At 36.5% G+C, this 19,894-nt stretch overlaps 3 protein-coding genes and 1 long non-coding RNA gene across 6 annotated transcripts; 3 read left to right on the forward strand and 1 right to left on the reverse strand.

Moving 5' to 3' along the window:
- Positions 1–268: 268 nt before the first annotated feature.
- Positions 269–3,333, forward strand: LOC18993837 (protein CROWDED NUCLEI 2). Its single transcript, XM_024153056.1, is given in 13 exon segments — positions 269–363; positions 365–506; positions 585–683; positions 760–870; positions 1,044–1,218; positions 1,336–1,392; positions 1,658–1,794; positions 1,883–1,942; positions 2,027–2,104; positions 2,203–2,270; positions 2,422–2,495; positions 2,822–2,988; positions 3,274–3,333. Coding segments are annotated over 13 exon segments (1,317 nt in total). The 5' UTR covers positions 269–274.
- A 1,160-nt stretch (positions 3,334–4,493) lies between these two features.
- LOC112084150 lies at positions 4,494–5,450 on the reverse strand. The gene is made up of 3 exons (XR_002898136.1): positions 5,331–5,450; positions 5,193–5,240; positions 4,494–4,737 (listed from the first exon to the last, which is right to left on the reverse strand). It is a non-coding gene; the product is annotated as an uncharacterized LOC112084150 (long non-coding RNA).
- Positions 5,451–9,468: 4,018 nt separating this feature from the next.
- LOC18993838 lies at positions 9,469–12,406 on the forward strand. The gene is made up of 9 exons (XM_006417406.2): positions 9,469–9,831; positions 10,318–10,398; positions 10,500–10,847; positions 10,937–11,072; positions 11,171–11,333; positions 11,432–11,560; positions 11,663–11,857; positions 11,953–12,075; positions 12,159–12,406. The coding sequence occupies exons 1-9, from the start codon at positions 9,651–9,653 to the stop codon at positions 12,258–12,260; spliced, it is 1,458 nt and encodes a 485-aa protein (XP_006417469.1). The 5' UTR covers positions 9,469–9,650; the 3' UTR covers positions 12,261–12,406.
- Positions 12,407–12,783: 377 nt separating this feature from the next.
- LOC18993840 (nuclear pore complex protein NUP98A) lies at positions 12,784–19,143 on the forward strand. 3 transcript variants are annotated; one of them, XM_024152016.1, is made up of 14 exons: positions 12,784–12,941; positions 13,043–13,165; positions 13,618–13,694; positions 13,817–14,110; positions 14,427–15,080; positions 15,167–15,397; positions 15,496–16,130; positions 16,308–16,395; positions 16,471–16,531; positions 16,665–16,803; positions 17,366–17,482; positions 17,580–17,751; positions 18,101–18,142; positions 18,240–19,143. In XM_024152016.1, the coding sequence occupies exons 3-14, from the start codon at positions 13,676–13,678 to the stop codon at positions 18,914–18,916; spliced, it is 3,129 nt and encodes a 1,042-aa protein (XP_024007784.1). In that variant the 5' UTR covers positions 12,784–12,941; positions 13,043–13,165; positions 13,618–13,675; the 3' UTR covers positions 18,917–19,143. The 3 variants fall into 3 exon arrangements, with proteins under 3 accessions (XP_024007784.1, XP_024007785.1, XP_006417471.1); XM_024152017.1 differs by having other exon boundaries at positions 13,047–13,165; XM_006417408.2 differs by having other exon boundaries at positions 12,784–13,165.
- The last annotated feature ends 751 nt before the right edge of the window (positions 19,144–19,894 follow it).

Below are 19,894 nucleotides of genomic sequence, written 5' to 3' on the forward strand. Positions count from 1 at the left end.
ACTAATACGAGAAAAACAATTAAGTATTTGTTAAATGTTTAACGGTGATAAGTGAAATGTTAATTACAAAATATAGCGGCTAGAATGGATATAATTACGAATACTATTAAAGTCTTAAAGCCCATTCTGGATTAGGCCCATATAGAACAAAGTAGCTTCTCTGACAATTACATTTTGAGAATTCCGACGACCTAATTTTCTAGTGGACATTTTCTCTCGAATCAAAAACAGATTTTCTGGCGGTCAAAATTCAAAATCCGAGGAGAAAACGAAAATGGAGTTGCTCAAGTTGTCAAAATTCAAATTGCAGCTTCAGTCAATGATCGGAGAAGTGCGAGATCTGCGTGTAAGAAGAAAGAGGTTTATACATCTATGGATTGAGTAGTTTTCGCTCCCCCCTCCCAGTTTCTCTCTTCTTCTTCCACTTTACTACCGGCGATTTTGCAGGAAAGGGAGCGATCAGTCACAGATCACATCAATCTTGTCAATCAGGTTCTTCATTCATTGTTACCGTAAATGGCTCTTGTTTTTGTTGCGTTTATGAGTCGTGAATCGTGATCGTGGCGCTTGGTGCTTCGATACAGAAACATAAGCAAACGGAGGAAGAATACAGCAGGAAAGTGCAGGAGTTACAAGCTGATTTAGCTTCTTCTATAGAAACACAGGAGGCGCTCGAGAGGAAGGTTTGGAAGGTTCTTTTGTTCTTCGAATCTATTATAATAAGATAATGGAATTAGTGAAAGTTTGGTTGATTTGCAGGTGAGTTACCTCCAGAACGACTATAGTTTGCTGGAAATCAAGCAGAACGAATTGAAGACTACTATCCAAAACCTGCTTCAATCACGAGAAAGTTTCTTAAACTCTTACCAGGTGCTTGTCTCATAATCTCATCCTGTCAAAATTTCATACTAGATCTGGGTAATAGAAGTAGCATAGAGAATCATCTCCCTGGTGATTTTCGATAGTATGGATATGGATACTGATACACTTTTGGCTCTAGGAATCTTGTAACTTCAATTACTGAGGTGGTGATGTGTTTGCAGGAGTCTTTTTGTGAAATGAAATGTTCAATTGAAGCCAGGGATAGGAAGATTGCCATCCTACACCAGAAGATCACCTCTCATTTAGCATTGTTTGATTCAATTGAGAAAGAGGCAACGGCAATTAAATATGTCATACACGAAGTTCAGGGCCTTGTGGATCAAAAAGAAGATGTAGGCATGTACATCCCTGATCTCTTGCTAATTCTGCTAATGGATATGCTTCCAGGGTACTAATGCATTCAAGGCTTCCACCCAAGGCATTGATCATGTTTTCGCTGTTTCTTGTATCCAGTGGCTGGCTTGAAAGAGAAAATGGACCACGTCTCTACATATGAAAAAGTGTTTATCGGTGAGTTTCTCATTATATAATCTGCGATCCTGATACTTGAGAGGCTACTTATTTTTTCATGTTCTCTTTTGGTTTCTTGTTTAAAAGGGTGTTTAAATGAATGGAATTCTTGAAATCGTTCCTTTATATTGTTATTGATGGATCCTGTAGAAGTGTGTATGATGTGTGTTTATTTCTTTGGCTTTCATTTTCCATAATTACGCTATGCATTTCGACATGTCATTCTTTACGAAGACAATGATTTTTAACTTCTGTACTTATGCAGAGAAAATCAGCACTTTAGAAAAGAAAATAGAATATCAGGAAACAGAATTGCAGAGCAAGGAGAATAGAATATCAGAGCTTTCCGCTCAGCTTGAAGCAGCAAAGCTTAAAAATGAAGATCAGCTTCAAGTCGAAGAGATATCCTTATCAGAGTTTGCATGTTTTATTGTGAGATCTATCCTCTTAAAAAAGTTGCCATTTTTTTTGTTTACTTGACCAGCCTTACATTCAGAAAACTTTGAAGGTCAAAGATTCAGTTGTAGAGAACTTGATTTCTGAGAAAGAGGTAGGAAAACAGATCATTAGTTATTTAACGAGTTTGGTTCATTCTGCATTCTTACAGTCTCTAAATATTGTTTCCAATGTTTAGGCATTGAATTCTGAAGTGAGGAGTTTAGAAATGATTTTACAGCGGATTCAGGAATCTGTCACTCTTATGACCGAAGAGGTGAGAGAGAAATTCTAAATTTCGACATTCCATCCGTGGAAAATAATCTGGCATTGAAATTCAATTCAAATTTAAATTGTTGTTTGTCTTCAATTCAGGACAGAAGGGTGTTCAAATCAATATTGACATTCGAACAAGGTGCCGATGAAAGAAACAAAAATTTCAGGTCTGTAATATCACTTGAACACCTTTTTTGTTTGTTTCCGTTCTGGTCCAAGGGCGAATAGATTGCTTCAGAAAATTTCTTAATGAACATAACCTTGGGAATGACCTGAATTCCCAGATCAACGTTTAACTCTCTTTGATTGGCTAACTAGGTACAATGATACAGTTGACAAAATGGAGGAACTTGCAAGTGAAGATCCTATGATGGGTTCCCAAGAAAATTCAGGTCTGGTCTCTTCTTTTGTTGCCATTATATTTACTTTGCTTAAAATTAAATATCATCAGAATCAAAGAGAGTTTTGAAACAAGGATTTCGAAACATAAACCATAACTTCTCCTAAACCAGAACCATAACTGCTATACTAGAATCCAGAAACCTAAACAATAACTTCTTCTACAATATTGCAGTGTTTCTATGTATATAATTTTGAAAGAAGGATTTTTTTAGTAATAGAATGCAAAGAGGAGGTTATCTAGCTGACATGCTGCATAGATAGAAGAGAACTACGTTGATCAATTAGAACTTTGCACTAACCAGATTTCCTTTTGCAGTAAACGTTATATCATCAGGGTCTCCCCGGTGTCATGACCAAAACACAGACTGCAGTTTGATACAGGACCCTGATCATAAACTGGATTCTGTTCAATATCTTTATCATAACACTGACAGTGGCCATTGGCAGAGTACTAATAATAACCTCGACCACTCTGAGACCAAGGCAAGTGAAACCGCTTTCCTCTTTCTTTCTTGCTTACAATCGCTGATAGGAGTGAACGTAAACATAGAAATACTCCAGGTTCTATGTCATACCCTAGAATCCACTTCCTCACATCATGAGTCATCAGCTAGTGTACTATGCAGTGTTTCCCCAAAGAATCTTAGATTTTTGTAGTACCTTTTGCACTCAGATTCCTATGAATATCATAGCCTATTCATTTCTGTAGAGACGAAGTAATTCCACACTTTGAACCTTAAGTGATTATAGTCCGTCAGGGTTTTGCAGGACAAGTGCAAAGAGTTGATGAACCAGCCTGATTCAGAGTGCTCAACTAATCGCGTTTAAGAGTAAGAAAAGTCTAATCAGGATTTGTGATTGTTACCACTTATACTCTTATGTCGTTCTTTTGACCTCATTAACAGTTTCGCGAAAATTAATTTTAAAAAACCAAAAAAATCAGCTATTTTAAGCTCTTGCATTTCAAGTAATGTTCCACCGACTTGTATATGTTTATGAGACGTCAAATTTTGGCCAAGATGTTTAAAATAGGTTATATCAGCTGCAAAATAGGTTTCTATCTCTCTATTGGGCGCTGAAATTATTGACCACAAATGTGATTATATACATATATCAATCAATAAGCTTGAAGAAAGTTAGTTTGGTGGGGACTCGGTCATATAAACGACGAGAACACAAGTTTTCTAGTTTCACACGCAATGAATAAGGCGTAGAAAAAAATGTATTTTTCTTTACATTTTCGTAGAAATTATAAAATGGACTATATGTCTCTCAGTTTCTTCTGTTAATGAGCTTATTCCCTTTCAATACGATTTTTTATTGAGTTAATTAATTAGAAAACCATGAAGTTGGCTGATATTAGCTCGGTACTCATCTGAGGAAAGAAACCAACAATCACTGTTTGGGAGGGTGTGAGAAATTACAAAAAGAGCCTTAGATAGAGTGGGAATTAATTTAAACTCAATAATAGGGTAGTAATGATTTATTTAGGGAAGCTTAGGGTACCTAAGTGGGATATAATATCTGCGACATATTCGAAGTGGGCTGATATTTCTTTCTCCATCTTGTTTCTCTCTCTATCTTCATCATCGTGTTTTCTCTTTTTTTTTTTTTCTTTCTTAAGAACCCAGAAAATCAAAAATCAAAGATTCAGTTTCTACTCCTTATGAAAAAAAAACAAAAAAGATCCTTATGAATATCAAAGCTCCAACATAATTTCATGATGGTGTTTGTGTTTAAAGTATTAAAGGTGAAAGGAAACAAATCCAATAAAGTTCAAGTGAATCCCACTAAAGGTTTATCGGAGATACAAATAACATTAGCTAAGCTTGTAAATATTTTACTTAGTAATATAAACTAAATACAATTAATTATTGTTTTTTTTGAGATACGTTGATGGTTTGTTGGATAGGTTAATCTTTGTATTGGAAGACTAACAATTATTTTATCGAAGATATATATAAAATTACATGTCTAACTATGCACATTATTGAATAATAACATCAGAATACATCTATTGTATTCGGCGTGACATGAGATTAAAAGAAATGGGATGGGACAAATAAAATGTAATCAGCTAATTTGTATGTAAAGTTGCTACAATACAATAGTATTTTTCCTTCTTCATGCTTGATGCACTTGCAGCCGTCCCGTCCAACGATAGTATGTACTACAAGCACTACCATAATGCCAGATTCCACAAAGATTACATTATAGGGATTGTATCTGCATCTAGCATACCAAAATGTCATAAACAATAAAATAGTTCAGCTGAAAAATCCCCTGAAGCAATTAAATATGAGATCGGTAACATTATATGAAAATAGTTTAGAAAAATGTTATCGAGTAACAATCATGTTATTTTGTTAACATTGAAGTTATCTATCTATCTTATTTGTTAGTTGTATAACTTATCATTTATATATGTAAAAAATCAATATTGTCAGCAATAAAAATAATAATGTTAGCGGATAACAGTTTTGTTACTTTGTTAACATTAAGATTATCAATCCAACTGATTTGTTATACATATAATGAATTGTAATAATCATAATCAATTTTGTTAACTAATAAACTGAAACTTTATCTACATTATCATAAAATAAAAACCCAGAAAATATAAAAAAGTAGAGAGAGATAAGGCACCACAAAAGTTTCTAGATGGAGAAAATCTGAAAATAAGGTACCTGATTGGAAGAGAGAGATGATTACCTCTTATATGATTCTCGGTACACCTTGATTAAGAGAGAAAAAGAATTAGAGGAAAGAGACTAATGGAAGAAAGATGAAGAAGAGAAAAAAAGAGTAGAGAGAAGATGAGGCACCACAAAGCTTTAACCCTGAGATATGAAGTACTTGATTGGAAGAGAGAAGAGATTTTCTGTTATATGATTCTCGGTTTACTTGATTTAGAGAAAGAAAAAATAATTTGGAAGCAAGAGATTAATGAAAGAAAGATGAAGGAGAGAGAAAAAGTAGTAGACATATGTGGTATGGGTGAGTAGAGTAGGTACAGAAGCCGTAGGGACTTCTCTGTCATTAAAAAAATAGAATAGTGTAAACTACAGTGATTAGTTATTTTTACAAATATAGGTTTATCCCTTGCTATGGAGCCTAATTTCTCTTTTTTATTCTGGATGAAATGTCTAACTTTATTGAACCGCTACAAGTAGTTGTACTAATATTGTCGCCGCGTTCGTAATACGGATTTAAACTAGATATATGTTTGGATGAGTTATAGACGATAACAAAATTAACATTGATTAAAAAACAAAAGAAGCACAAGTGAAATTTAGTTAAAACTGTGTTTATAGTTACAATTTGTGACGATTATTGTAAAATAAGCACTAAACTGTTAATAACCTAGGTTTAGTAGTATAATGGTAATTTGTCAGATGCCGTTAGTAGACTAATAATTACAATCACTACATGTCATCTTTTAGAAAGAAATCCCAATTGGGGCATTAGAAACAAAACAAAAAAACAATTAAAGATTATTGGGAACAGCAAAGATACCACACATGGTCCACCATTCGAATTTCATTTGGATCCAACTATCCAACATTTATCAGTTTATGTAAAGAAATTAAATGCTGAAATAACAAAGTGAGAACAAATAAGTGGTAAGGACGTCTAGGGATTTGCTTTAAAAGGGCATCGATGAAATAGTTTAGAAGGAAACGTTACTTTCCATGTTTGAGTTAGCTTTATTTATACCCTTTTGTAAATGTGTGTATGATGACCCATCACACGTAAGTTTGGTATCGAGGAAGGTTTGAGACCTTAACCACCACCACAAGATTTAAGATCTTTTATACTAATAAGAACTTTCTCTGTTTAAGCCATAAATGAGCCGAGGGCCTTTTAAAGGTCAGCTAAGTGGTACTTCTACATTAACTGTGTTGGTCGGTAGACTTATTTTCGTTGCGGTTCACCTTCTTAACACATTCGATTCCATTAGGAAGCAATAGAGATACTGAAATAATAATCATTAGGCAAATCTTACTATTTTATGTGTTGGCTCTTGGATTGATTAAAGACACTAAAGTATTAGTATCCAATCATTTCACTTGAATTGAGTGTGAAGTTGGTGAAATTGGTGGTTCTTGTTGGGAAAGTTGTTAAGTTTCCACTCCTTTCATTTAATGCTCCGTGTCTATTTTTTCGAAAGCTCCAATTACTAAACATATTTTCTTTATTCGTTTAGTGTAAGTGCTGTAGTTAACACATACTAGTAATTGAAATTTAGCTTTTCTTTTAAAACTAGTTTGACAATCACTGCGTTCTTTTACGTTTTTGAAAGTTTAACTCAATTACGGTCAAACACACAGTGACTGCTGTTATCTGTATGAAGACGAAGCTTTGAATTCGATCGGGAGTGTTCTTTAATGTAGATAGAACGTTTCTTTAAAGCCACAAACCTAGATGGCTACATACAAAACAAACAAGGTGCAATTTTCACCAAAAAAATAAAAAAATTATCCATTGCAACTTTCATAACTTTTTTTTTATGCTTGTAACTTTTGAAATTGTTCGATCAAGTTTTCCAAAACCCTATTAAATACGTATCTCGTTTCTATAGTAAACTCTTAACCCTAGCTATCTCTCTCTTTTACTTTGACACGTGAAAAAGAACATTAATCATGCTCGGGGCAGAAGAATATCTATTGCCTTATTGACGGTAGATAATACTAGTAGTTATTCCAATATGTAATTATCGATCATTTGCAAATGTACTTATCACCAGTCTTAATTATCATATTATTATTTATATTTATATTCTACACTAAATTTGATATATCAGATTGCTATTTAATATTTGGTTGTTTATATATAAGCACAAATGGTGGGCCGTTATATGTAAGTATGTATCATATACGACTATACGTACATGTATAAACTTGTGACATTTGACAATCCCTAAGCAAGAGAAAAGCTATTCAGACTTTAGAATGGCCCCTCGTCTCTATAATGCTTGAGACTGACACGTTGTCGTTTCGCATCATTATTTGCTCGTGACTTTTTTTATAACTTGAGCAACCAGTCTTCTAGTGTAGACTGCCATTTATATTAATATAAACACATTGTTTTTAAAAAAAAATTTCTAACGTAATCAAAGTAATTAACAAAATAGAAGAAAAGCCTAATTAAGACTTATAATTGTGATAAAATTATTGATTTATATATATATATATATTTATTTTGTTTCTTTCTAAATAATCCAAAGGATTGTGGAAGTCTGTGAGGCGTGTTGGAACATGAAAGCGTCAGTTCTGAACAAATCGAAATGACAACGAGATTCTGCCAACAAACAACAACCACACGTGTGCTGTTCTTCATCATATATTCATTACTACTGTTACTTTTCTGTTTTTGTTTTTTTATTACCACATCACAACAATCCAATATTCCAATTACGTAGCTTATTATTGGTTGAAATAAAGCGAATATATATTTGATAAAAAGGTATATATAAAAAAAGGAACATGTTTCTGTCGACATAAAAAAGAAAAGAAACAAGAATGTATGTTTCTTTTTCATTTCTTAATGGACATACCGTGTTTCTAGATTACATACCATTTGTATGGTTGTTATAGAAATGAAGAAATATACGGTGGAAATCTGGAAAATTTACAAAATATATTTATAGTTAATTATTTCGCCAGTTGTTCTTCATATGTAAAACATATATTGGAGAAAATATGAAGAAAAAAAAGGTGAGATGTAGATGGAGTGAGGGTCCATGAAGAAGATGAGATTGTAACTTGTAAGATTGTCAGAGTCAAATGAAATAGGTGGACCAATCCTATTTTTTTTTTTGTTAATTTCCTGCCATTCTACCATGAAATTTCAAACTTCTATATAACCCAAAATTCAAGATTTTCTTCTCTCCCCATATATGATAATATATATAGATATTTCTTGTGTCATATATAGATATATGTATTCAATTTAGTTGTACTTATCCTTTTTTGTGTGGGGGTTTGTAGTTATCCTTCTTAAAATCTATAAATTTGGTTTTAGATTTAGATTAAGAAGTAATCTTTTTTTTTGTTGGTAACACTCTTGCTATATCAAATCAGGACCACGCGCTCCGCCACCCGCGTCGATCCAGCCTCTTAGCAGCTCGACCATTCGAAAGTTGCCACGTAACTTAACTCAGACATGACCCACACTCTCTTGCATGGCTTTCTTTTGCTAAGTAAAGAAAAGATTGTCACATCAAAACCTAACTTATTAGTACCATATTTCATGAGGCATAATTTATATTAAAAAATAGCTGGTAAGAATTCAACAAATATAAGATATTGAATTTTATTTTAATTGGTAAGATAAAATTTGTTTCTTCCAACAATATTTGTTATCTTAATCTTCGGTATTTAGCCCCATGAATAAACCACAGTCCATCAAACTAAACCAACACCTTATAGCCAATTTGAAATGATATCTGAACTTTTCTTACTGCAAGGTTTCACTATATCATTCACAGCAGCAGTGATAACAAACCAAGCACTAGAAGATCAAACTCCATATGATGATTATTAGGGTGAAGGATTAAATTATTGAAATTTAGCAAAGGTTGTGATCGGACCACTAGTCCTACCGACTAAGTTAGATCCGGTTTAAGAAGTCGGTTTACTTCAATGGTTCAAATTAAAAGAGGAAAAAAATAGGCATTTACAAAAATTGCTTGGAGATGCCTGTTAACCCACCGAAGAGATAATTAACTCTTTAACTACTTCTCCTTTGATATTTTTTTCCTTCTCATTTTATTGACTTTCCGAATCTCAAAATATCCACACACAAAAAAAGTTATATTTTTTACCATTTTTCTATTGTGTGCTTGTGCTAATACCTCTGTTTTTGTTTATTCTTCGTAAGAAAAAAAAAGGACCTTTTCTTTACCAAATAATTTGTCTCTTTCTCAAATCTTCATCTACCAAGTGCCTTTCTCCCTCTAAATTTGTGGGTTTTTCATTTATAGTGTATTCGATGATGACAGATTCTATTTAGAAGATATTGATCAGAGAGAGAGAGAGAAACGTAGCTCTCTAGATAAATTCTGGGTTTTTTGTTCCTATATCCCTTCAGAAATATCGGTGATCGTCTATGGAAAATTGGAGCTGATTCTAATTTAGAGAGAGATGGGAGGTTGCGTGTCGACGCCAAAGAGCTGTGTAGGAGCGAAGCTAAGGTCAAGTAAGCGAAGGAAGAGTCGTAAAAGACGAAAGAATCAACGGAAGAGAGCCGCCTCTTCTCGTTTCTCTGACGGATCTCTCGACAATCTCGATCATCCTCGTAACTTCCCCAATCCCAGTTTCCGAGGTCTCACTTCTTCGATCTCTGTTCGCTTCTTAGCTCTGTTTTCTTTTGGGTTTCTGTCTTCTTCCTGCATTCGATTGAGTTGCTCGAATTTGATCCTGATTTTGCGATTTACGGTAGATTCGTTTGCATATCTTAAAAAGTTTTGTTTTTTTTATTTGTTTCAATGGTCAATTGGGCTTCCCTACCTAATGTTTTAATTAATAGCGCAATTTTGTATCCGAATCTATCGGATTAGATTCCGATTATAGAATTCTTAAAAGCTACTTACAGTTGATTTTTAAAAAGTTCACTGTTTGTAGTTAAAATCTTTGTTATTGATCAAACTGTGAAGCTTTTCTCTCTTATCTCTTAAAGACCCTTTTTTAAAAAATCTTTGGTAGCTTATCAAACTTTCTCAGTAAATCTCCTCTGTTTTTATTATTTGATTGATGTTAGAGAGAAGTAACGTGTTACCTGAACCTGATCCCTATGTTTTTTTGTCAACAGCAAATGGAGAAGAATCATGGTTCGAGTCCAATGTCGCATTTGAAACAGATGGTGATGATGATTTCCACAGTGTCAATGAAGGTAAGATATATTCTATATTTCTATATTCATTCTCTAGCAGCTATGCATTTCCTCTTTTTATGGATCTTCATTTCTTGGCTTTTCTCTTTTTACAATTTCAGATACATTATCTTCAAACGGAGGTGAGCGTGTATCAGTCTCGAGTAGTGCGACCACATCATCAACACGAGACTCTGACTCAAACGAAGTGATGTCACAATCGAAATCATCAGAGGGTGACTTAAACGACACAAAGCAGCCTGATCTCATAGATTCATCAGCAGATGAAGGACTCATGGAAAACTGCAGGATCTTACCGAGTAATTGTTTGCCTTGCCTGAATCCAATAACCGTTGTTCCTTCTGCTGAGAAAAGAAGGTCACTTAGCTCTAGCCCTCCTAGTTCGAGGAAAAAATCGTCTCTTAGACTATCTTATAAATGGAGAGAAGGTCATGCTTCAGGGGCCTTGTGTGAGTATTATTACCGCACTTGATTCATTAGATATTACCTGGTTGATCTCAAATCAAGAACTCACACATTGTCTCGAAATTTTTGTCAGTTTTATCAAAATTGCAATTGAAGAGACCAGTAGCGGGTTCTCAGGTTCCATTCTGTCCAGTCGAGAAGAAAATGCTCGATTGTTGGTCAACTATTGATCCAAATAGCTTTCGGGTTCGTGGCAAAACTTATTTCAGGTAAACCATTGGAGAGACCATACTGATTTACTTATGATTTGTAACTTTTAACCATCTTAAACAAGATGCTAATATAATTTTTTTGTTTTTGGTAAAAGGGAAAAGAAGAAAGAGTTTGCACCTAACCATGCTGCGTATAATCCTTTTGGTGTCGATGTTTTCTTGTCGGAACATAAAATAAACCATGTCGCACAATATGTTAAACTCCCCGTTACTACCGCATCCACAAAACTCCCATCTATCCTTGTTGTAAATGTTCAGGTATGATCTAGTTTCTGCTGGTAGTTAAAGTCTTTTGCCTTCTTTCTTCTGGAAATAATCCGGTGATTGTTGTTTCTCTTGGTTTACGGTCGGAACAGATTCCATTGTATCCAACTGCAATCTTTCAAGGTGAATCTGATGGAGAAGGAATGAATATTGTTTTATACTTCAAACTTTCGGATAATTATGCAAAGGAACTTCCCCTCCATTTTCAAGAAAGCATTCGGGTAAATAAGAAAGCTTGAGTCAGTTAGTTTCATCTTTAATGCTCTTTGTATTGAATCAATAATGTTTTTTTTTGTTTTTGTTTTTGTGGTTTATTGGTGCAGAGATTAATAGATGATGAGGTTGAGAAAGTGAAAGGCTTCCCAATGGATACAACCGCGCCTTTCAGAGAACGGCTTAAGATATTGGGACGTGTTGCAAACGTAGATGATCTCCATTTGAGTGCTCCAGAGAAAAAGCTGATGCAGGCTTACAACGAGAAACCAGTTCTTTCGCGTCCGCAGCACGAATTCTACTCGGTGAGACTAAAACTCTTTTAGTTATTGTTTCTTGATTTTAGGATGAATAGGCTGTTTAGTAACTGACGAGCTTGGAAATTTTTGACTCTTTGTAGGGTGAAAATTACTTTGAGATCGACATCGATATGCATAGATTTGGTTATATATCCCGAAAAGGGTTTGAAGCATTCATAGATAGACTCAAGATTTGTGTTCTTGATGTTGGCCTCACAATTCAGGTTGGTTTTATTTGTTTGTTTTCGAACTAGAATATGATATGGGATTTGATCGCTTATGTTGAGGATATGTTGTGTATGAACAGGGAAACAAACCGGAGGAGCTGCCGGAGCAGATTCTGTGTTGCGTCCGGCTAAATGGCATTGATTTCATGAACTATCATCAATTAACTCAAGAACTCCTATGACTTTAACCCATCATTTTTTTCTTCTCCGTCTTTGTTTTACCTTAAACAAAGAAACACAAATGTAAAAGCATCCCTTCAGAACCAAAGAACACATAAAAAGGGTGATGATTTTCAAGTGAATATATAGAAATTTCGAATCTTTAATCCAAAGTATTGTCTTCTAATTAAATGTGGGTCTTTATTTCATATTTCTACCTTTGAGGATCGGTAGCAATGGAAGTCATAGAAAGATTCAAGTATTCTTAATGATAATTTCCTTCTAATTCAACCACAACTTATGTTCATCGAGAAGCTAATAGTGTACTTAGTAAATTAGCAAAAGTCGCTCATTCAAATATGATGTAGACTCATGTACTCTTTCTTTGCTCTCTTGTTCATTACCTTTTTACGTTGACGAAGAAAGAAAAATAATGACATCATAATTTTTTTTTGGTCTCCCTTCGTGTTTTTTTTTTTTTAATACATATCAAAATAATAATACAGTATATGCATTTATCGTATTGCGTTAAAAAAACGCTAATTAGAGTCGGAAGCAGGAAGAGGAGAGTCCTCATACCAACAAAACACAAAAGGCCGATCTTCGGCTGTCGTCGCTCTGGCAAGTTGTAACTATCGTGCTTTCGATTCCGGCGAGATTGTTCCTTCCTTCTTCGGTTTTCAGATCGAGCTCTTCGTTTTCAGGTTCCATTCCCCCTAAATCCACATTTGATTTCACGCCCAACCTATTCAGTTCTCTCCCTTGTCGACGGTTTCACGCCTGAACCCTAATTTCTTCCCTTCAGTCAGGTTAACGATCGGAGCTTTCGCTCTTTACCTCTCCGATTTTCGTTTGATATCTGTGAGGCATATTGGTCTGATCGAAGAACGTGTGACTTTATTCGTGTTTTTTAACGTCGAATTCAAAGGTACTCTTCCTTCTTTCTTTGAATTTACATTTCGATTAGTTCCTGGTTTGATTTCTACTGCTCTATATCTCGATTAGTCGATTAGTCTCTGATGTTTGCTTTGTTCATTGGTTTTGGAGTCATTAATTGCCTAGTTAATAGGTTTAGAAGCTCGTCATCTCTCAGCTATTCCAGTTTTTTTCTTGTTCTCAGCTGATAGGTGTGATGTTTAACTTGTTCCTTTGGGGTATTTGTGAACTCTTTGTAATTTCGGTTTAGTTCATATTCCTTTTCCCGACGCTAGAACCAAGTTCAGTTATTGACTCTATTTCATGGGGATGTTGAATTCTAGTATAAGTATGGATGTTCAATCTTTTGAAACCAGCTTTTACCAATATGGTGTTGCTTATCTGCTTTTAGTTCTGCTGTTATCTTTTCCTAATAGATATTTTTTCTTCTTCTTCTCTTACCAGCTACAAGATAAAATAATTTCTTTTGGCTAGGACCTGCGTTGTGAAACTCCATAGGAAGATGTTTGGCTCATCTAATCGTAAGTGATCCTATCTTATGCTTACTTGTTGGTTTCGGTAGCCTTCTAATAGTTCTATGCTATTTATTTCTCTTTGTAATACTTTGAAAGAAAACTGACCTTCTGAATTATTGTTCTAATAGCTTTTGGACAGTCATCTGGTAGCAGCCCATTTGGGTCCCAGTCTTTGTTTGGTCAGACCAGCAATTCAAGTAGTAATAATCCCTTTGCTCCAGCAACACCGTTTGGCTCGTCTGCACCTTTTGCTGCACAGACAGGGAGTTCAATTTTTGGAGGCACTTCAACCGGTGTGTTTGGTGCACCTCAAACCTCCTCTCCATTCGCCTCCACTACAACTTTTGGAGCTTCTTCATCTCCAGCATTTGGGAATTCCACTCCGGCCTTTGGAGCATCTCCAGCATCTTCACCTTTTGGTGGTAAGTACCTTATTTAATGGTTTTGACCTTTTCAAGCATTTAATTGCGCTGTTTGTTTCAGGAAACAGTATCCAAGTTCTGTGGTTTGTTACAAAATGTCACTACCTGATTTAATATTCTTGAACTTCTTTGAACTGCTACTTGTTTTTTGGATTCTCTTTCTGCTAGTTTTTCTTTCTAGATGTTGGCTCCTGATTTCGTTGTTGTTTCCTTTTCTTTAGTTCAGGTTCTCGTTAGTCCTTGGGTTTTCAGTTTTCAGTTTTCAATTTTACAATTGCTTTTGGGGACTAAGCTAATTTATTTGTTCCTCTTTCAGGGTCTTCTGGTTTTGGGCAGAAACCTTTGGGATTTTCAACGCCTCAGTCGAATCCTTTTGGAAGCACCGCACAGCAATCACAACCTGCATTTGGAAACAGCACTTTTGGTTCATCTACACCTTTTGGTGCCACTAGCACGCCTGCCTTCGGTGCATCAAGCACGCCTTCCTTTGGTGCCACAAGCACACCCTCGTTTGGTGCATCGAGCACGCCTGCCTTTGGTGCCACAAGTACTCCTGCCTTTGGCGCCTCAAACCAACCTTCCTTTGGCGTCACTAGCACACCTGCATTTGGCGCGTCCCCGACTCCAGCATTTGGCAACACTGGCACCACGTTTGGCAACACTGGCTTTGGTTCTGGAGGTGCATTTGGAGCTTCTAGCAGCCCTGCATTTGGTGCATCAGGCACTCCTGCTTTTGGTGCATCAGGCGCTCCTGCCTTTGGGGCATCCAGTACCCCTGCCTTTGGGGCATCCAGTACCCCTGCCTTTGGGGCATCCAGTACTCCTGCCTTTGGGGCATCCAGTACTCCTACTTTTGGTGCATCAAATACCTCCTCCTTCAGTTTTGGCTCCTCCCCAGCGTTTGGCCAGTCCACATCAGCATTTGGCAGCAGCGCATTTGGCTCTACACCATCTCCCTTTGGAGCCCAAGGTTATACATTTGAAATGTCCCTACTACTTGTTGTGTTAGTCATTTGAATAAAGAGTGACGAAATATGTTTGCGCAATTTTTTGTAGGTGCGCAGGCAACAACCCCAACATTTGGGGGTTCTGGTTTTGGTCAATCACCTTTCGGTGGTCAACAGCAAGGGGGCAGTCGAGCCGTGCCTTATGCACCGACAGTTGAGGCAGACACAGGCAGCGGTACTCAGCCTGCTGGAAAGTTGGAATCTATATCTGCCATGCCGGCCTACAAAGATAAAAGCCATGAGGAGCTGAGGTGGGAAGACTACCAGCGAGGAGATAAAGGTACACTTGGTCAAACAAATCTTGTAGTACATTTTCTCAGCTCTACATTCTTGTACTTTGTTGAACAAATATGGATTTTCTACATCTTCAATTTTCAGGTGGACCAAATCCTTCTGGCCAGTCTCCCGGAAATGCCGGATTTGGTGTATCAACTGCTCAGCCAAATCCTTTTTCTTCATCACCGCCGTTTGGTCAGACATCAGCAAATCCAACAAACCCTTTTTCGAGCGCAACATCTACCAACCCTTTTGCCCCTCAAACCCCAACAATTGCCAGTTCGGGTTTTGGAGCAGCTACCTCAAATTTTGGTTCATCGCCCTTTGGTGTAACATCTTCATCCAATCTTTTTGGGTCAACTTCATCAACCGCCACATCAGTTTTCGGTTCATCCTCCGCTTTTGGAACAACGACCTCGTCACCGCTATTTGGTTCATCAAGCACTCCTGGATTCGGCTCTTCTTCATCAATCTTTGGTTCAAATCCTGGTCAGGGTGCAACTCCAGCATTCGGCAACACTCAGTCATCTACTCTATTCAGCTCAAACCCCTCGACCGGGCAGACCGGTTCTGCATTTGGGCAGACTGGTTCTGCTTTTGGACAGTTCGGACAGAGTAGCGCTCCTGCATTTGGCCAAACAAACATTTTCAATAAACCTTCCACTGGATTTGGCAACATGTTTTCAAGTTCTTCAACATTAACTACGTCAAGCAGCTCTCCTTTTGGACAAACAATGGTGATCTTTTTTCTTTTATTACCCAAACACTTAGTTATTTTTTTTCATTTCCTTTGGTGATGCCTGTTCTCTACACAGTTAGTAGTTCTTTTGCTTCTCTTGATTGACACCCGCACCCACACCCACACTTCCCTTCTGATCTAATTTAGGCCTTCTAATCTTGGATTATTTCTGTAGCCTGCTGGTATGACACCCTTTCAATCAGCTCAGCCAGGTCAAGCATCAAATGGTTTTGGTTTCAACAACTTTGGTCAAACGCAAGCAGGTACCTCGGTCGACCTAGTCAATTACGTTATCATCTTACTTCTAGATTCTAACTCTTTTATATTTATGGTCTAAGCTAATGCATCTGGAAATGCTGGTGGACTGGGATTTTTTGGTCAAGGCAACTTCGGGCAAACGTATGGTCTCTCTGACATCAGTGCTTACAAGACTTCTGTTTTCGCTCCTTTTGGATAGTTTATATACCTGCAATGAGTTTCTTTTTGTGGAAGTTGTGCTATTGGAGTTTCATTTTCATTTTTCTTTTGACAGGCCTGCTCCGCTGAGCTCTGTTGTTTTGCAACCGGTTGCTGTTACAAATCCGTTTGGAACACTTCCTGCGATGCCTCAGATTTCAATAAACCAAAGTGGAAACTCACCTTCGATTCAATATGGAATCTCCAGCATGCCTGTAAGCCTACTATTCCTTCTTAACACCCAGATCGTGCATTTTTCCTTTTGACTCTTTCCAGAATGTAACCAGATAGTCTACGTATAGCTGTTTTGATGTTCCCTCTAGTAAAACCCTCGTCTTAGACTTTCAGTTTGTTATTAATCATAAGAAATGGAACTGGTTGATAATTCCTTGGTTCTTCATTTTGGCATCCAACTGGTGACCAAATTTGAGGAAAGGAATGAGGAATATCAATCCTACACAATTCTGAACGGTTCCTCATCAAATTGAGGAGGAATTAAGATGAACAAAAACTTACCTTTTGGGTATTGATAAACAATTTAAAAAACTGTGTTAATGATAAGATTACATTTTGTGTATTTTTGATAAAATACCATATTAAATTAATATTATGATTCTAAAGTTAAATTGATTTTGTATGCTTCCACTATAATAATTGATTTTGTTCATTCTCTGCATATTGTCATTCATTCTTCAAAATTTCTCTATTCAGTTTCTCCTTGTTCATCTCCATTGATTTTACTCTTTGCCCCTATTGTTTTGTTTTTACTCCTGTCAGGTTGTTGACAAGCCTGCTCCTGTCAGAATATCATCTCTCCTTACTTCCCGACACCTTTTACAAAGGCGGGTCAAGTTGCCAGCAAGAAAGTACCGTCCTGGCGACAATGGTCCAAAGGCATGCTTCTGTCTTGTGAATTTTTACTCACGATATATTTTACGCAATCTTTACTTTTGGTGCTGTGCATGTTTAAATCTTAATTTGGTATTTGTAGGTTCCTTTTTTCACTGATGACGAGGAGACCTCAAGTACACCAAAGGCGGATGCTCTTTTCATTCCAAGGGAGAACCCCAGAGCTCTAGTTATACGTCCAATTCAACAGTGGTCCTCTAGGGACAAATCAACAATTCCAAAAGACCGCCCGACTGCTCCACTACATGACAATGGTAACCTTCCTTTTTGGCTGTTTCTTCGCTTATTGCATAGCTTGGAGTCCTCCTTTAAAGTTTTCGATAGAGATAAAGCTTTTTGAGACTCCGCTTCAATTTGTTCCCACAGAGATGGCAGCATTCAAATCTTAGACTAGCACTTTTAAGTTGGAACTTCAATGCCTACCCTTTTGCACTCTCATCATATAGCACGTTTCCTTGTTCATGCGTTGTTATTCTTTTTAAACTTTATTGCTCTGCCTGTGGGGAGAAGTATTACACACAAAAATTACCCTAAAATCTCAACAAAAAGTACTGAGTTGAATGATTCCTGGCTCTTTTTGACAATATTACCCGTAATTTTCAGGTAAGAGTCCAGACATAGCTACTGATGCAGCAAACCATGACAGTGAGTTTATAAAAATATGCATATGTAAAAAAAAAGTTCCATTACGTTTTGCTATTTTTGGACCTTCTCTGACTGACTTGAGGGACATTATTCACAGGAAATGATAACGGAGAATCTGGTTCTGCTGGAGAAAGAACTCATCCATCAGTCGATGCAAATCAGAAATCAAACGGCACAACACGCACAGATCACGCTAAAGACAAAGAGCGCCCCTACAGAACACTAGGAGGACACAGAGCCGGAGAAGCCGCAATTGTTTACGAGCACGGTGCAGATATCGAGGCACTAATGCCGAAGCTACGCCAATCCGATTACTTCACAGAGCCACGAATCCAGGAACTAGCGGCTAAGGAAAGAGCGGATCCTGGTTATTGCAGGCGGGTTAGAGACTTTGTGGTGGGAAGACACGGTTATGGGAGCATAAAGTTCATGGGAGAGACAGATGTTCGTAGGCTAGACTTGGAATCACTGGTTCAGTTCAATAACCGGGAAGTGATTGTATACATGGACGAGAGCAAGAAACCGGCGGTTGGGCAAGGTTTGAATAAACCGGCGGAGGTGACATTGCTGAATATAAAATGTGTGGATAGGAAGACGGGGAAACAGTTTACTGAAGGAGAGAGAGTGGAGAAGTATAAGATGATGCTTAAGAGGAAAGCTGAGGCACAAGGAGCTGAGTTTGTGTCATTTGATCCAGTGAAAGGCGAGTGGAAGTTCCGGGTCGATCATTTTAGTTCATATAAGCTCGGCGATGAAGACGAAGATGAAGGTTAGGGTAGGGTCTCATCTCAGTGTTACACTGTTGGAATTGCTCTGTTTCGTGTAGGGACTGTTGGAACGGTGCATTAGGAAATAGTGCCCAACTCCGTTTGGTGTGTGTTTTCTATACCTTTTGCTTACAATTTTTGTTATTGTTTTTCTTTTTGGGATGGGTTTGTGTTTTGTTATCTGTGTTACTTATATGTGAAATGATTTTGATATTGTTTTCTGTTACATACTCACTGGGATTTAAAAGGTGAAACTTGCCCTAGCTCTGTTACCTGGAATCCAAGTAACTGAATATCCCTAAAGTAAGAAGCTAATATTTTGTTCTATTCAAGTGGCGATAACAACAATAGCTTCCACTTCCGCATTTGATTTGAAAAATGAATTATATAAGATTTCTTTATCGCTCATTTATTGGTTTAGACCTCTACGGTCAAGAGTTTTTTTTTTTTTTTTTTTTTTTTGTTAACGATAGTGTATCGTCTACATTTTATTGGTTTTATGTCTCATTTTCACTAAACTTTTTAGAATCAAAATGTGAACCACTTTAATCTAACAAATTTTTATGATTTTGGAAACATTTACCAACCTAATAAAAAACCTGTAGATACACTACAACCTCATGTTCTAGTTGCACTTTAAATCTTTTGTAGTTGAATTATATTTGCCTAATGAAAATCATCCTAATAATTCCATTCGATGATTATTTTCTAATGAGTTGAAACTTATAACATTGATATAGACCATGATCTTAACTTAGTTAATACTATAAGATGTCATTCTCTCCAGCAAAATTTGGAATTTCAAGATGTTGTGATTGAGTTTTATCTGCTGGTAAATACTTTATATTCTGTTGACAGTGTGTCAATGGGTATTGTAAGGTTAGTTTCCATAATCTTGATTGTTTTTATTTTGAAAGTTGTGTCGTGTAATTTCTCTCATATACATCTATTTTTATTTTTGATTTTTAGAGTTTTTTTAATCGGA

This window comes from Eutrema salsugineum, unplaced genomic scaffold, assembly GCF_000478725.1.
Source record: "Eutrema salsugineum unplaced genomic scaffold, Eutsalg1_0 scaffold_5, whole genome shotgun sequence".
Classification (NCBI taxonomy): Eukaryota; Viridiplantae; Streptophyta; class Magnoliopsida; order Brassicales; family Brassicaceae; genus Eutrema; species Eutrema salsugineum.

Excerpts from the sequence above, each read along its gene's own strand:
- LOC18993838 (XM_006417406.2), top strand. The coding sequence starts at position 9,651 with ATGGGAGGTTGCGTGTCGACGCCAAAGAGCTGTGTAGGAGCGAAGCTA. Across the intron at positions 9,832-10,317 it reads CCCCAATCCCAGTTTCCGAG|CAAATGGAGAAGAATCATGG; the intron begins GTCTCACTTCTT and ends TTTTGTCAACAG. Across the intron at positions 10,848-10,936 it reads TCATGCTTCAGGGGCCTTGT|TTTTATCAAAATTGCAATTG; the intron begins GTGAGTATTATT and ends AATTTTTGTCAG.
- LOC18993840 (XM_006417408.2), top strand. Across the intron at positions 14,111-14,426 it reads AGCATCTTCACCTTTTGGTG|GGTCTTCTGGTTTTGGGCAG; the intron begins GTAAGTACCTTA and ends TTCCTCTTTCAG. Across the intron at positions 16,396-16,470 it reads CTTTGGTCAAACGCAAGCAG|CTAATGCATCTGGAAATGCT; the intron begins GTACCTCGGTCG and ends TTATGGTCTAAG.